This window comes from Platichthys flesus, chromosome 15, assembly GCF_949316205.1.
Source record: "Platichthys flesus chromosome 15, fPlaFle2.1, whole genome shotgun sequence".
In the NCBI taxonomy this organism is placed as follows: domain Eukaryota; kingdom Metazoa; phylum Chordata; class Actinopteri; order Pleuronectiformes; family Pleuronectidae; genus Platichthys; species Platichthys flesus.
Genome location: NC_084959.1, coordinates 19,521,027 through 19,536,975, shown reverse-complemented (window position 1 = coordinate 19,536,975; position 15,949 = coordinate 19,521,027). Strand labels below are relative to the sequence as shown.

The 15,949-nt window shown below is 41.1% G+C and overlaps 1 protein-coding gene across 2 annotated transcripts in view; it reads right to left on the bottom strand.

Moving 5' to 3' along the window:
* The window catches only part of uvrag (UV radiation resistance associated gene), an 88,445-nt gene that overhangs the window by 2,898 nt on the left and 69,598 nt on the right, over nucleotides 1–15,949 (bottom strand). For both annotated transcript variants that reach the window (XM_062406196.1, XM_062406197.1), the window contains one exon: nucleotides 7,060–7,151. In XM_062406196.1, the coding sequence (XP_062262180.1) occupies nucleotides 7,060–7,151 (92 nt within the window). The remainder of the gene's footprint in view (nucleotides 1–7,059; nucleotides 7,152–15,949) is intronic.

Below are 15,949 nucleotides of genomic sequence, written 5' to 3'. Positions count from 1 at the left end.
TTCTCCTCCATAACAGATAACAGACTCAGGATCTGGGACACTCCGCCCACCCTGGTACTGGAGCCATAAATTTACTTAAATGGGGGCCTCACCACCTCTTCTGAGAGCCCAAGGCCGTGTATAATTTACTGGACTACTTAGCAGTCTGCTTAATGTGACCAGTCCACTATCTCAGGAGCTAAGGCTCTGTACTGTTGGGGTCAAAGGTGAAGCAGGGCCTCCCTGTGTTCTCTTGAGATTCACATCTGTTTGTTAAGGACTTAAAAACAAATCTCTGCCTGTTAAGTTGGACGTGCACCCATAATAATTCTCTCCCGTCGCTGGTACTCTTTGCAACTGTTTTGAGTCCTTCTCAATACAGTGGCACTTGCACACCAGAGTGGAGAGCACTGGTGGACATGTGCGTTGGTTGTGTACTAGTGTGCGTTCTGATTGACACCAACCACATGACGGCGTGTAAAAAAGGGCCCTGACCTTGACCCCGGCAGACAGGCACCATGACAAAGCGGTCCTGACATGGTTCACAGGCGGGACAGCGCAGAGCCGAGAGCAGAAGCCTGTCTAGTTTTACGAAAAGCTTGTCAAACTTCAAAGTGCCCGGGATACAGTAAATGAGAACCATCCAAGGTCTGAAGCTACAGAATGTAAACGCTCACGGTAACAACCTGTAAATACTGCACCTCATGGCTAGCATATTCAGCTAATTGGAGGAACACAGATGTAAATGTCAGCTTGTCAACTGAGGTCAGGGTTAAGAAAATAGAGGCATAGGTAATGACTCAAGCCTGTGAGAGTGTTTGTCTTAAGTGGGCAGAACAGTAGATGGGCTGTGCTTAACTTGGCAGTGCATGTCCATCAAAACACATCATTTAATACAAATAGCTTCAGCCTGTCCCTCCTAATGAACACATGGCTAATTGTGCAGCAAGGCACATTCGGGAACAATGTGCTCTTTAACACTTTATTAGACAAAGAGGGCTAGAAACAGAAAATATGGAAGTTGAATGATTCCCAATCTCAAAAAATTACCTGTGACTATTCAAATGAAACCATCATGGGCTCTTTGGAAGCCAATCAAAAAATTTTAAAACCTGAGCTGGTGGAGAGGAACAAAGACAGATGTCATGAGAAGTCAATTATCATTTAAGTAAGTGGAAAATGCAGTTCAGTCCCTTTGAAACACAATACAGGATTGGAAACCGGAGACAGCTGGTACTGAGTTAAGTTTAAGGTTTCAATGCATAATTTATAACAAGCTAATAAGTGACTACTAGGTTTCTTTTTTCAAGCTTGACTGAGTGATGTCCTTACGGCAACAACTGATTAGACGGCTTTGATTTTAATCAACATCAACCATTTTTCTTCCATTCCTGCCTCCAGCTGATTTTAGGTGGACATCTGCGCCTAAATCAAATGTATAACTAATACCGGGAAGAAAAAAAAAAATCACATGGTCATCACACAAAGTCTCATGTCTTGTGAGGAACTTTGAATGTTGACCAGGATATTTTGTTCCACTCTGTGTCTTGAGTGGGCCTTCATTACTTCTGTTATGTCTGCTAAAATGTGCTGCAGAGTATGAATAACAGACTAGGATGGGTGTGTCGGTGAGTACCGCAGCCAAGCAAACCTCTGGGCAGTCATAACATTTTTTCATGAAAAACATTTTCTTACTTTTACCGATGACATGTTCTTTAATGCGAGCAATTAGTCACGATGTGTATAGCCACTGTGAGTATATGTGCCATTGAAGGGCCGCTGGGAACACAGAACTGCTGTAAAACCTTTTCCTAAAGTTGTTTGAAAAAGCTGGAACTAATTAAGTATAATTACAGAATAATGCTAAATACTTCCATCACATGAGCTACCTGTCTGTTGTTGGCATTCTTGGTGCACTGTGATTTTTTTTTTTATATTCTTAATAAATAGTACTCTGTTCACTTTCTGAAATATCCTTCCTCTTGTAATGACTGACACAGTCCAATGGGTCATTGGGTCGGCCACCACTTCAGTCCACACCCGATTATCTCCACTGTTAATAGACAGAATGCCTTTACAGTAGGGACATGTTAGGTACACCTAGTTTAAAATGATGCAGTCTAATACAAGATTCCAGCAAAAGATCATGTCCTATTCTAATGACCATGCAGTTGGATCAAGACTTCTACAAAAGTTTCACCAATGACTCAACATGAAGGGAGGATTTAACGTAGGACTCTTGCATCAGACTGTATTGGTCACAGCTAGTGGTTCTTGATAAACTGCCATTGTGAATCTGTCATTCATGGTTCTCAAAGGATAGATCATAATGACTGGTGCTCTTGCTTATACTTTCGAACCACGTGCAGAAAGGTCGTCAATCTGAGCCAGAAATAGCCCTCACTTCTCCAAAGGTTTAGACTGTTCTCTTCCTTTCCACTGCTGATGTCAAACCTGGCATATTTCAGGCCGAGTCCGGAATTCAGTAAGCCAGACCTTGCCACTGTTCAATCCCTGATATGCTTCAGATCATGCACCTCTCCGTATCCTGATTCTCCTACGGCAGTGATTCTCAAATGGGGGTACCCCTGACCCAACCTGGCACACGCCACCTGTCATCGCCTGTCATCACCTGCCTTGAAAACTTCAACAATGGAATCGAGTTGAAGTACAGCAGCAATACTGCTGAAACACAGAGGGACAAGCGCCAAAGTAGGTGAAACCAGAGCAGAGAGCCTTCCCTAAACAACACCGTGAGAGCTTGTGCCTTTTCGAAGGGGCGCTAAAACGTAAACGTTTCCGTTGTGAAGTTAATGATTCATACCAAGAAGTCTGCGTCTCCACCGGTACCCTTTCAAAATAAAAGCATGTAATACAAAAGCGGAAATGAAATTGTATGACCTTAAAGCGAACAAATATTTCACAATAAAATAACAGAAAGACAGTTCACCAATATTAACATTAACATAGATTGGGTTATTTACACTTTTACACTGTTTTTTTCTGTGGGGAGAGATTAGCCAACAGTGGCATTAAGCCACCACATCTTCAGCGGTATCTCCAGACAAAACATGAAAGTCATGTTGCTAAGCCACCTGAGTTTTTTAAGAGGACACTTTCTGAATTCAGGTCATCTCAAGACACGATGCGAAAAGCCTCCCAGAAGCAAGCGGAAACAAGCTACCTGTCAGTATTCTTTTCGATCCTTAAAGAAGATATTTTAAGATGATAAATATAAAAAATATATGTTTTGAGCTTATCTCTTATTTAAAACTAAGTTAATGATTAATTTTTTGGGAAGAAGTGTTTAGTTATAATTAAGTTCATGAGTTCAGTTTGAGAGCATATCTTTATAATGATCCCAAAAGAGGTCACTTTAAGTTGATAATTATTTTGATGTGCACAAATCTTTATTTATATTGAGATAATAATAAAAGTCTAGTTATTTTTATATCTTTTTATTTCCAAATAGTTCAAGAGAGACCACTACAAATGAGCAATGTTATGGAAATTGATGGAGTTTTAAATTTGAATGTGTCTAGTTACAAGGATTAATAAATCACATTACATCTTTCTTTCAACCAAAAATGCCTTGCGCTGGTCAGGGGGTACTCGGCAGAATTTTTTCTTCAAAGGGGGTACGTCACTGAAAAAAGGTTGAGAACCACTGTCCTACGGAGCTATTATTTCAGGCCAAATTAAACAATGGCAGGTAAGAAAAGGTTGTTTAATGTGATTTAGGGAAAATCATTGTGACAATACAATGCACTCTAGAAGATGCTATGTTGCTTTATCAGGGCAGGACTAACTGATTGTCTGGAAAAAAATAACGTAAATACGAATGTAAATTACTATAAAAACAATTATTATATCCCAAAATATGAATATTTGCATCAGATGTGCAATTTTATTTATTAATTTTACATTTTATTACGACTGACTATTGTCTGCAAGCCAACAGGGAACTAAAGTATGCATGTAAATTGAATCCACTATAGCCATTACGTGAGATTAGCACCAAAACAAATGACACTTTAGCTGTATACCGATTCATGCTGGAGTTGATGAGACATAGTGTGCCAAATTTTGCCGTTTTCATTCAAAAGCTCAATTGAGTAGACGCATAATTAAGCAAAAGATAATTTTTTCAGAAGTGCGTTATTATTATGTCCTTTTATCTGTTATGGACAGGACTGTAGCTGTCAAATGTCACAACACTTTGTGTACATCATGTAACACATGGGGACGACAGAGGTTTCTACAACATTTCATGCAATATGGGAACTTTGGCATGGTTCACATCCACCAGCTGCTGTGTTGAATCTGCCTGGCCCGGCGCCCTGCCACACCTTGCCCCCCCCCCCCCCCCCCGTGAACGTAGCCATGCTTCCAGGCACTGCAGTGGGATTAGGGGCCTGTGAACCTCTGCCAGGCCCTCAGCGGATGTGGAGCGGCAAATGGGTGCATGCTGAAAGCATTAGCTTTGATCTCAGAGGACTGCAGTTTAAAAAGAATTGGTTTCTGGGACTGTCTCTGTCTTCTTCTCGGTAATTCACAATTTTTTCGCGGTTTCTCATCCTTGAGCAAGTTAAAAAAAATACAAAAAACATTCTGCCCATTTTTCAGCAGAACTTGACTGAATATATTAAGACATGTTATGATGTGTTTCTGCGTCAAAATTGTTTGGAAATGTTGAAGAGATATCAGTAGTTTGACAGATGAGCATCAAATGCCCACTGAACAAAATGGCCATATATTTGTATCGTTACACACTTGCTCTGCAGTTCCTCAGTTTTTCCACCCGTTCTATATAAAATTATTCTTCACTGGTCCCATGCTGCGGACTTGGCACTTGGAAAAAACTCTCCCTGCATAATTGATCTATGGTGAATTAATCCTATATGAGGGAAGGAACCGTTTCCAAACTGCTCTGGAAACAGTTCCCTCAGCAATATCCCTCATCACATCATCGGTGTTTGGATGGGTGAAAGAAAGAGAGAGGTGGCAGGCAGGGATGGAGGAAGTTGATTAGCTCCTCTTACACAGTCTACGTAGGTAATTACCTGCAGCTGCCATGCAGAATATTTCATAAGCTGTGTCTCACTGCTGGAAATTGTATCTGAATTTAGGCTTTTTCAAACTGGGAAAGAAGCCTGGAACTGATGTGCGAGGATATGGTATAACAGTATCAGAGAACGAAATCTGTGCGTATCCTTCAAATTACAGGACATTGTGTAACAGTAACCTCCTCTTCCTCACTGGAGACTTTAAGTTGGAATGAAATATAATGAGTTAAGGGGCAAGTTTAAAAAGTATGACTCTGCTGAAAATATCAAACTCTTTGATACACACTTAAACATCAGTTTTGTAACGAATTTATTCCACCTATAGTGGTAACATTCATCATTCACCGAGTGGCAGGCACAAAAACTGAAGAGTGACAGAGAGCTGCATTGCATGCCACTTGCAGGTACGTGCACAACTGCAGCTGAAACTATGAGGTATAATGGTCTGCGTGGACTGTAACAACCTTTTTGGATGAAAACACGATTGCACTTGTGAGTATGTGACTAATAGCGCTACAAATCATGCTGCAACAAGCTATACAATGCAGCAACGGAGCAATAACACCAAGTTGAAAATCTCTTAAGTTATTATGAGAAGTGTAGAAGTTTTGTTGGGTTCCTTATGAAACTGACAGGCCATCACAGTCAAAAAAGAAATTAGTGAGAAACGCAGTTTTTTCTTTCTTCAGAATCAGATAAATACTACTATCCTTTATTGCACCATTATACACTGTGCTTAAGGAATAGCATGTCTTGCTCTTGTGAGTGGATGAAGCAGCAAACTAGCTTAGCTTAGCAAGGAAACAGCTACTGTCAACTTGAAGTTCCCGAAGACGCTTAAAAATATCCTATGTTTGTTTATTCTCTCTGGTCACCACTGATTTATCACTAAGTCTCTGTATTAAAGTTCCAGTCTGGTGAGACAGGCAGTGTTTTGACCTGTGAGTCGGCACAGCACAGTTTTTGTTCCAGTCCCTGTGGTCTCATTGTCACACAGGAGTGTAGCTGTGGCAAGCCTGTGTGGAGCAGTTACACTTCCACCTCCACTTCTTAAAAAACGTCCATGCACATGTACACACGTATACACAGCCACATTGCTTAAGGGTTAGCAGGCCCATGCTTTCATCTCATCTATCTTTGGGCCCTTCCACATCCCATTAAGGAGGAAGGGTCTATGGAAGCCTGATTTGAGAGCTCAGACTTTTCAAGGCTTCTCTCCTTTCAAAACAAAAGATTATTCAATTAATGTGTGTAATAGAAAATTTCCCCTTTGCTGACCTTGGGAGAGGAGTGGAGATCAAAGAGAGCTCTCTCTTTTATAAGACAGTTGAGCTGAGACCTGATACAGACCCACTCCGCGGATTTAGTGAAGGGTAACTTATACGCCATAAGACTGTAGAAGGAACGAGGCAGGGATCTGAGCATTCCACCTCACCACGACAAAGTGGCTGCTTTTACTTTAAATGTCGAGGTACTGACGATGCGCAGAGGTGTTATCAAAACAACTGGTAAATGGTCTGTACTTCTATAGAGCTTTTCTAGTTCAAAACCACTCAAAGTGCTTTATAGTAAAGCTTTGCCATTCACCCATTCACACACATTCATACAATGGATCAATGTCCAGCAATTTCTCTAGCATATCACTTACACAATGCTGGCCTACCCATCAGGGGCAATTAAGTATTCAACATTTTGCCCCAGGACGCTTCAGCATACAGTATAAGGGAGACTGGGATTGGACCTGTGACGTTTTACGTAGTGTACCAGCCGCTCTAGCTTCTTAGCTAAGCCCGGCCTCCAGACAACCGCCCAAAATCAACAGGTCTTATTAAAAAAAACACTTTTGATAATAATCTATGCAAACAATCTGAGAGATATTGCAGTATAATATTCTACAATATAACATAAATCCTACCATGTGCTGCAAATACAGACACATGGTTTTTATAGAACATCTCTCAGGCTTCCATGACTTGTGATGAAATCATAGGTGTAAGGTTTCTCTGATTCTTACCATCGCACCAGCAGGCCATGTTCCAGGAAGTTCTTCAGGTTGGGTAGTGTCTGCTGCAGGTCCGGGGTGGTCAAGCCATGTTGATATCTCAGCTGCAAGAAAAGGGAACACATAGTGCCTCATTAACATCAAACAACCTACAACATAGGACTGACCAGCGCATATTGTGTGGTGGCCACCGCATATCACTGAGACACGTGTTCACATTCTCCATGTTTGGATGTAGCTTAGAGAAGACAGAAATATACCTACAGGAGAGCTCTGAAGTCTACATACTTTCGGCATGACTCATTTCTACTCTCCCCATTAGACTATTATTCATCTGGACACAAAATGGGCATCTCTCCCTGATATCAGGCTTGTGCGTTAATATATAAGGTGTGTGGAAAGACAGGGGATGAGATGTGGGTGGCAAGTAAAACCTAACTCGCTGTTAGAGCACATGGACGAAATGGGGCAAAGAGAGCACATTAGAAACGCCACTGTTATCTCCCATGATTTTCTCCCCCTGTCTTCACTAGACCTACATCTAATTTTGGCCTTCAGTTTTTCCTCGCTTGTACCACAGGGTTTTATTTCATGAGGACTGGATGAAATCCAGTTTTTTTTTTTTTAAATACAGCAAGTCCACCTTGGACCCTGAGCTCAGGTGCCAGGAATATCTCATCCAACAGTTGAGCAATGTCACAGCAAGCCAGCTCTTGTCCTGGAGCGTTTATTTAAGCTATATCACTGAACAGCAGAGGAGCATCATGCCGCACGTCCAGTGTACATTTCCAAGGCCCCTCTGTCATGCATGCTGCCTGCACCAGCGGACATCTGTTTTGTTTCCACTTGGGTGCCACGACAGTCCTTCAACTTTTTACACACACACACACACACACACACACACACACACACACACACACACACACACACACACACACACACACACACACACACACACACACACACACACACACACACACACACACACACACACACACACACACACACACACACACGTAACCCCATAATGGATGAGTGAGTGGCATTATAATTTCTACAATTTACATAGAAATAAATGTTTTATCCTGGAAGGACATAGGTCACATTTCTTTGTAATTAGTCAGATTTTTATTTCAGTTTGGTTTCACGGTTTATAAAAAGACATGCTATCAGAGTATCTGCCGCCCTACTACCACATCCATACCAGTTTAATTGTGGCAAATAATGTAATAATCAGTCAGGGCACTACTGAGTACATAGTGGCTCTTGTAAAGATTGATTAATGGCTAGAGGAGTGGCGTAAAAGCTTTAACAAGAAAGGTCATGCTGACAGAGTACACACAGGCCACATGTGCATGTGTGTCAAATATCTACTCAACATAACATGGCTAAATCCCGCTCTGAACGTCTGCCAGATTCATGTTAAACTGTTTAGTATGACGATACGGTATGTGTAGGACATATACCAATGTGTCCACATGTCTGCATCAGTGCTCCAGTGTGTCGAGTGTGATGTGGTCTCAAATGGTCCGTGTCTGTCAGGCGAGCTAAAGAAACGACAGTTCTGACAATATCAGAGAAGGGTTCTCTATGTTTCTGTTAGGAATGTGCATGTCCATTTTCATGATGTGTGCCTCCGATAAATCCAACCCAGGGGGCACTGGATGCATGTTCTTTTGTCAAATGTCTGCCAGTGGGCAACAGCGACACTTGAGCTAAGTGTCTGGTTGGCAGTGTAGCAGAGCCACCAGCACCAGGCAGCAGCTGCTTCACACTGTCTGTGTAATGAGGTGTGTTTTACACATTCAGACAGGTTGGAAGACAGAATACTGCAACCCTACAGCTGACCCAGCGCTCAGCTAGCCAGACTCTATCAATATTCATAAACCGCTGTGGCCCTCCCTGGTGGAAACTGCATTAGGTTTCTCCTCAGATTGCACTGTATGTGTGTGTGTGTTCCTTATGAACTTAGTCCTGGGAAGGCAAATATCCTGGACGCTGGCCGTCAAGTACGCAAACATCAGCCCCCCTCTCATCTTCTCTGCTTCGCCAGAGATTTGCAGTTAAACATTAGTGTAGACTGTGTAATATGGAGGAGAAGAAAACAGAGAATTTTGGAAATCTTGGAAACGAATGAGGCAGCTTAATAGCATTGTCGCACCACGAAAGCTCTGACTGTAGTATGGAAACAAACAGCTGAGAGGGAAGGTTTAGATTCTGGTCTGTAAACCTAAACTGTTCCTGGGAGTGTGCTGTAACTGATGTGAAGCAATGTGTTGTAACTGACACAGGGTAAAAAAGCATGACAGATTGATCTCTACAGCAAACAACAGGAAAGAAAGTTTATGCACAATTTTCCAAGTCCGAAAGCCCATGAAATGAGTGTCTTGGACAATTCCTGTACAAGTTCACCAATCTCCCGAGTGTTTCTATGTCAACAACTCCAGACCAGATCAGACAAATTGCTCCGAATCAATCCACTTGAGACAGCTTGTCATTTCCAGTTTCCCTTTCATACATCCCTCTGATGAATGCTGGTGGAGTTATTTGCGTGCATGTGTGTGCATGTGTATGGGCTTTTCACGCTGGCCACGGGGGTTCTTTGTCATGGGGCTAACCAGATCGTGGTGAGAAATTCTCAGGGCCCATTGAGAACGTCTGAAAGGTGAGAGGACCTATGTGCGTAGGGGGCGGAAGGGGGCACCCACTGGGGCTCATTCACACGATGACATATTGAAACAGATCCGGCCAGGTCTGCTTGTCACTGTTGACACCTTTGTGTCTGGACACTCCCTTCCCCGTTTAAACTTTATTTTTTCCAACAAACTCATTGGAGACTCTGCAGCATGTGCAACCTGTTGGCATGACCAAAGCATTTGGTATGAGTGTGTGTGAGAGTTATGTGGAGAAGCACAACTGAGCACATCTGGGGATTTTGGGGACTCATCCTTATCCATTATAAAGTAATATTAACAACCCTAGGAATGCAGCAGTGTATACAGCCCCGGCCTGCCAATCCACTGGAGCCACGACCACACAGACACACTCTCAAACGTTGGCGGGAAGCAGACGGTTTACGGTACATTCCACCCAATTTTTTGGCAAAACCGGCCTGTTTGCCCTGGGCTCTGTACAGCGGCTAAACAAACAGCCCGGCTTATGCCGCATATTACCATTTCCTTGAATTTGTCAGTACCAATCACCTTCAGATCAGACCTCGATTGTGGGCGGGCTGCAGAGAATTTTGAAGGTGATTGCTGATGATGTGGTGTGGGAGGGCGACCAAGGTTACAAAGCACACCTTCCCCCCTCCACATCTTCCATGAGGTCACCGGAGAAGTCAGAGCAGACATCACTACGGTTCAACTGGTGCACATTATTAGCATCAATTGACAAGAGGTTTTCCATCGTCAGGGGAGATGGAGAGGAAATCTGGGATGGAGGGTAGTTTCATCAAGAGAGTTATATTTCATGTGTCAAGAGGTTAAAAGCCAAATCCAATGGCATCATGACCAATTACTGTGATTAATATTTAGCATGCTTTTGTCCACTGGGGTAAAAATAGAATTTATTTTACATAGTACATGGGTTTTACATGCTCCCCAGGGAAGATAATCAATGAGCTCCTTAGGTCCTATGACAGCTAACCAGGTGTTCTTCCATCCACTAACCCTCTGGTCAATCTGTGGACTGGATACTTCAGCAGAGACTGTGAGGTGAACACACACATTAGTCTCCATACATAGAAGTCGTATATAGAGAGAAGTAGCGCGTTGGGAGATAACCTGCCCCTGAAAACATTTCAGGGCGTTGTCTCCTCTGGTTAACATGAAAAATTCATGAAGAGCAGACCTGTGCGTAAAAAGAATAACACAAGATGAAAAACAAATATTATAAGCGCTGAACGATACTGTGGCACTGCAAGAGATCCTTCAACAAATTAGAAACATGTGTGGACTAATTTGTTACGGTCTAATGAAACACTTCCTGTCACCTCAACCTTTATTTCTACTTAGCCTGCCAGGAAATACAAGAAAGTTCACATTCTGTCCTGTTAATTATTAAGCCAAAGCTAACAGTGCTTCAGTGACCTGTATGCCAAACAAGTGGTCACTTCTTTTTCAAACAGTTACTGTGGTAAAAGAAAAGTGTCACTTACTTACTCGCGAAATCTGATTTTTTTTTCCATTTTGTCCAATGAAATAGAGAAAACTGGGTAAATCGTCTAAAGCTGTTTTCAGGCATGAACTCCAGAGAATGTCTGCAGAGTTGGGTCTGGACATTTTATGGAGTTTGCCTTTCACGCATGAACAACTAAGTAGGGATTTCTCCGCTGAGACGAAGAAGGAAAAATAAATCACTGAAGCATTCAGGTTAGAGGCAGGGTGTAATGACTGAATGCTGCTGTTGACATCACGTTTTTTGTTTATTGCATATCAACTCTGGCGTCGGCCTTTATCACCAAAAGCTCTCTCTTCATCATTGCTGGCATTTGTATGGATGGCACCACTTTTTCCCCCCCGAGATATTTGTTTTATTGTTTGTTTATTTGTTTTGCATCTGTCACGTGTTAGAAACGTCATCAACCCGCTCACTCGTTCTCACTTGCATTTGGTGATTCATGCTGTTCAGACATGCATGTTCTCACATCAGCTCATTCGGACATTCTCTGTAGTTTTTTCTAGGGGGTTGGCAGGAGAAATTCTGAAGAAAAGACCAGAGTCTCTCACATTTGCGTTCTCACATAATGCTCACCAGATAATATAAGGAGATCATCCGGAGTTCACTGCATGTATGAAAGCAGCTAAATGTGCTGTACTTTCTTCTTGTGATATTCATGTATCTGTGTAAGCCATTCATTAAAAGGTTTTATTAGATGTAATTTTGAGAAAAACAAGCAATAAAATGGCCAATAACCAATTGCTCCTTGGCTTGTGAGAGCAGCTTCGGGGCATCTATAGTGTCCTCGGGGGTTGTTTGACTGGAGCATGTAAACCACATGGCCCACACAAGGTGTTTTGTTCATGATTAAGCTCTCAACTCTCGGCAGTACATTGCCTGCAGATGATTCCTTCACACTTGAATGAGGATGCTAACTTCCTAATGGCAGCAGGTGAAGTTCTCCTCCGCTCACTACAGATGTCATTAAATCTGTGTATTCCAGTTTTAATCCTCTCAATACGACACTCAGTTTCCCGAACGGGCAGCTCACACAGTGGCATGTCGATCTATTATTTTTTGTTTGTGTTTCCAGCTCTGTGAGCCACACATACAGATCAGGATGTTTTAAACAACATCTTTTTTGGGATTGCCAACAGATCTCTTGTTGGCAGCAATTGGAAGGCTGAGTCCGGCTTAGGGGAAGTAAACATTCACCTCACCTCATTCACCTCAGTAGGCTGACATGGTGCAAAGCGTTAGGAAACTGTATTTACATACTCAGAGATTCCTGTTAGATCTATTGTTTTGATTTTACGATAAACAGTTTGACTTGCCCAGTACAATTACAACACTCGCTTTGTCTTTTCTGTACAAGCTCTAAAGCCAGACCTCATATGTCTCAGTGTTATACAATATATTTACAATACAATATAACAAAATTATAACTGACCGTCAATTTGAATGTGGGGAAGGAAAAACTTAAATATTTTTGACTTCTCACCTTGCAGTTACCAGGGTCATTGCTCTGTTACATATCACATGAAAGTTGCTTTCCCTCTTGCAGGCATTGTGGCTTTGAACAATGGCACAGAATAAAATTAAATACAAATTGCTTACGAATTATGATAAACATGAAGGATGAGAACTTGGATCAATATTGAAACACTTGCCTTCTCACATGGGGTAAAATGAAACAGTTAAATATGTTCACACCATAAAAATATGATCTAATGTACTTTCATGTTATTCTTCAGTGTATTTTGACTTCTTAGGATTTTTTTTACAACTTTTTTTGATGTATATCAGACATATTCCCCCTGGACGCTGGCTGTTTCTAGCTCGCTGGTGGATTTGAAATGGTTGATTATGTTTGCTGCAGTGTGGCGCTTCTATGATTCTGCCCATCTGGCTTATCCCATGCACATAATGAAACTCACTCTGTACAGCCTTCACTCTTCCACTAAATAAATTACGCTGGAATGTTGGGCATGATGTGATCAAAATAGCTTCAGATGGGGATGAAAACATGAGGATAATATACACAATGTTAGCATTTTTGCTGTTTATATTTTATGTGTATTTACAGTTATCCTTAGCTTTCTGATTTCACGTTTGCAGCTTTGTTTTGGACAATGGTAGGTAAACCCTCACATGCTGTTTAAAACCTCAACAATCATGCGCTAGAGCGTGGAATATGAAATCCAGCTTGATTAATCGTTGCTGCCTTTCATGTGTCTCAAAAAATATACAGAGCATGGCTCAAGGGTTGTTTGAATCTGGCTGGATTGATATGATTCATGCACGGCAGAAGTTCACTTCTGCCGTGCTAAAAGGCAGAAGTGTAGGCCTTGAATACATGCCACGGTCATCAACCAGTCCTCAAGCCAAACTAGGAGTCAGGATTCATAAACATCACAGAAATATCTTCCCACATATTCAGTGTGAAGAATCCCTGCTATCCCATTCTTGACACGTCCAGGGATTTCTACAAGTTTATTGCAAATTTAAAGTCGAAATTTAACTTTGAATGGGCAACCTGGAATAATGACAGTTTATTTTGATTGGTAAGGGAGTGCAATAATGGTTAAAGAATCATTTTCTCATACACATTGGCTGGCTTTAAATTTTCCTAAGGGCAAACAATAAGAGAGAAGAAGGACCAACTCAGGATCACATTCTTACTTCTTCTGTGACTAGAGTTTATTTTCATAAAAATAAGTTTCCAAGGAAGTATAACTCACAAAAAGCAGCTACATGTAAGTGCTCAGAGAAACTCAACAAAGAAAAATGATGCTGTAGAGTGCACTGTGATACAAATATCCACTGCCAGAAACTTCTTATTTGTACTCATTGGGCAAAAGTCAAACTATACCAAAGTCAAATACCAGATTTGAATTCGATACTAAATGTTAAAAAGTTTATAATGATCTCTTGTTAATAGCATAAAATGAGTCAACATAAGTGGTCAACAAGGAAAACTGATATCAGTATTTAACAAATTTTACATTCATGCTAATTAAGTCAACCATCATGATAATACAACCAGCTGGCAGAGTTTGTTTTGACGGATTTAATTTCTACCCGTAAGAATATTTTTGGATTTTCAGACAAACAACAGCAATCACAATCGATTCTTGTTCCGAGCAGATCACAGTGTTAACAATGAGGTGTATGAGCAACAGTTTGACTAAGGGCAGGGTTACACTAGAAAAGAAGTGGCCTGTATGAGGTGTTGTTCAGCCATGTCAGAGTTCAAAAGGGCTGTGTCGTAGTTGCACTAACATTGAAAGAAGAAAAGAAAAAAACGTTGGAGAGATAAGAGTGATCCAAAGTTCTTTTCTCACATCCATACATCTGGTCAATCTCTGTCTGGTTAAATCCAACAAAAGTAAGGATTTGGGGGAAGGGGGATTCTAAAGGTATTAAACCAACCGACATCCACCTCAGAGTTGTATACTGGCCCTTTAACACAAGTGAAGTACAGCAAACAGCTATTTCAAGACATGAAACAGGACTGTTTGTGTGTCAAGTGAAAGTCATGGGTTAATAATTCATGACTTATGTCAGCCTTTCTCATCTACAGGTCTGGTGCTTACAGTGGTCTGTAACTGATCTACCACACATTATGTTTAATATTCACAAACACAAGAATGTGAGCAAGATTTTTAGAGCAACAATTCAATGTCTTGTTGAAAGATGTCATTAGATTTTTGTTCCTAGTTAGAGTTTGAGGGACTTAGGCCCTTTCCCGTTTCACCTCTTAGCCCTTCCCCTTTGTTTTGCGCGTTCCCCTTTAAGGGTAGGCTTTCCCAATACCTGTTGGGAGAAAGTTACCTTGACAAACCTAGGGGTACCCAGAATGCCTTGTGATCACCGGCAACTTGGAGAGAGACCCACAAATGTAGTATATTCTACATTAATAAGGTTTTAATAATTATTATAATGATTGTAATATCTTAATTTAATATATTATGGTAATTCTTTTCAAAACATCCTTTTAAAAAAAAGATTGCCAGCGCGGTAGCGTTAGCATGACAGCTTTGTTTTGAAAACGTGCATTTTAGTCTGGAAGGGCAGAAACTGAGATGTTTGGAATCTACTATGACATTAGCCCTAGCAACACTTGGCTTAGATCCCTGTGTTACTTTCAGTGGCCGCTCTAACCAAATGCTTCCTGCAAGCACCAGGACAAATATGTCTAGTGTAATCCAGTGGTCATTAAATATAATTTTTCAGGCATGATGGTATGGAGGGGGATTTAACTTGTATTTAGCAGAAATACTTGTGTGGAAAGAGATCGTTTTAGTTTTAAAAGGCTGTATTCAGCCTAAAACGTATTACATTTCATTTAGCTGATGCTTTTATCCAAAGCGACTTACAATAAGTATTAATATGGATGTAAAAAGGTAATGCACTAAACTAAACAGAACTCTGTACATTATTCAGCTAGCAAACAACACATGCATCTCTGAAGACTGTTGGTGGTCAAGTCACATTGTGGGTAAGGTAGGGCCCATATTTGATAAGAAAAAAAGATAAACAATACCTTTTTGATTCTTGAAACTCTCCATTGTGAGTTATAATCTTAAAGAAGTGGAATAATCTTAATTTTCTTATACAGTTATCACAATAAAAGGCCTAAAGCCTTTCACTTTCATAAACATTTACACACCTCAAGAAGATGAGATAGAATGTGGTGGACAAGTATGTTCAAGATTAAGGTCTTCTACTAAGTTATTGA